Consider the following 1,342-nt stretch of genomic DNA (forward strand, 5'->3'; position numbering starts at 1 on the left):
ATTTTTGGTTTGGGTAATTTCTGGAGTTGCAGCATCCTTCTTTCCAAGCATGTCTACCTTTTTATAAATAAAGCTTGCAGACAATTCCTCTGGGGTGCTGGCAGTTCCAGGAGAATGTCTTTTAAAAGTTGGTCTTCCATCTGTGTTCCATGGTCTGAGGGAGGTTTTCAGATTAAGGACATTTCTTCCTGGAATAAGGCAACCCTCCTGAAATGGCTCTGGCATATTGATAGAGGGACTGGTTCTATTTGGTGCAACTAGATTAGGAGTTATTTTCTTGTTGATACTCCCATCTGGTCCCTGTAAATTAAAGAGTTTCATCCTGAAAGTCTTCGCAGTATCCTCAAGGTTAGAGATATGTGTGCTGAGCAGCTGGGAGGTATTCACATGGTGCAGGGTCTGTTGCTTTCTTGTTCCAGTCCTCGTGGGCTTTGCATCAGTAAAGCTTATGAAGTCCTTAGACCTAAGCTTCCTCCTCTGCAATGCTATAAAGCTGTCAATTCTGGGTGTCTTCTACCAAGGCATAAGGTCGTTCTCATGTTAGCCATTCAGAGGAAACTTGCCACGACTGATCTGCTAATGGAGCGAGGTATACCTATTCCTAATAGATGCTCCCTTTGTAGGGAGGCTGCCGAGAGTTCTCGTCACTTGTTTTTCCAGTGTTCCTACTCTAAGGATCTACTCTTGCGTGTTACTTCTTGGTCTGGTATATCTTCTCATAGCTCTCAACTTAGGGGCATCTTAACCTGGGTTCATCAAAGTAAGGTGTGCAGATGGAGGAAGCGATGGGCGTATGGTAGCATTGCAGCTACGGTTTATACTATTTGGGCTGAACGAAATCGCAGGATTTTTTGTGGCCTTGACAGGCCTATTAGTACTCTTTTGAGGGACATTCAGTTAGTAGTTAGTGCTGCACTAATTTTCAGGTCTCCTTTGATCAATCATGAGATCATTGAGTCTTCTATTAGTAGTAGTGTTCCTACTTTTCCCTTATAGAGGATATATGCTTTTGTAAGATCACTCATGTATCCTTTTTTGAATATATGAGAACTACCCTTCTTGCAAAAAAAAAAAAAAATAATAATAATAATAATAATAATATTATTATTATTATTATTATTATTATTATTATTATTATTATTATTATTATTATTATTATTATTAGCTAGATTTTTATTGGAAATAATAGGTATACTTTTTGGCAAATTTGTAGAAGGATTATTAGGAAATAATAAAGGGATATCTTGCGTGGGAACAAAATCAGAATCTACTAAATGGAAGGCGGAATTTGAAAGAAGATTAAATCTCGACCCATGATTATTGTTTTGATTATTGCTAGTTT

The 1,342-nt window shown here is 37.9% G+C and overlaps 1 protein-coding gene across 1 annotated transcript; it reads left to right on the forward strand.

Moving 5' to 3' along the window:
- Positions 1 to 357: 357 nt before the first annotated feature.
- LOC141620255 (uncharacterized) lies at positions 358 to 996 on the forward strand. Its single transcript, XM_074437176.1, has one exon. The coding sequence runs from the start codon at positions 358 to 360 to the stop codon at positions 994 to 996; it is 639 nt and encodes a 212-aa protein (XP_074293277.1).
- Positions 997 to 1,342: the final 346 nt, after the last annotated feature.

Source organism: Silene latifolia, chromosome X (genome assembly GCF_048544455.1).
Source record: "Silene latifolia isolate original U9 population chromosome X, ASM4854445v1, whole genome shotgun sequence".
Lineage (NCBI taxonomy): Eukaryota > Viridiplantae > Streptophyta > Magnoliopsida > Caryophyllales > Caryophyllaceae > Silene > Silene latifolia.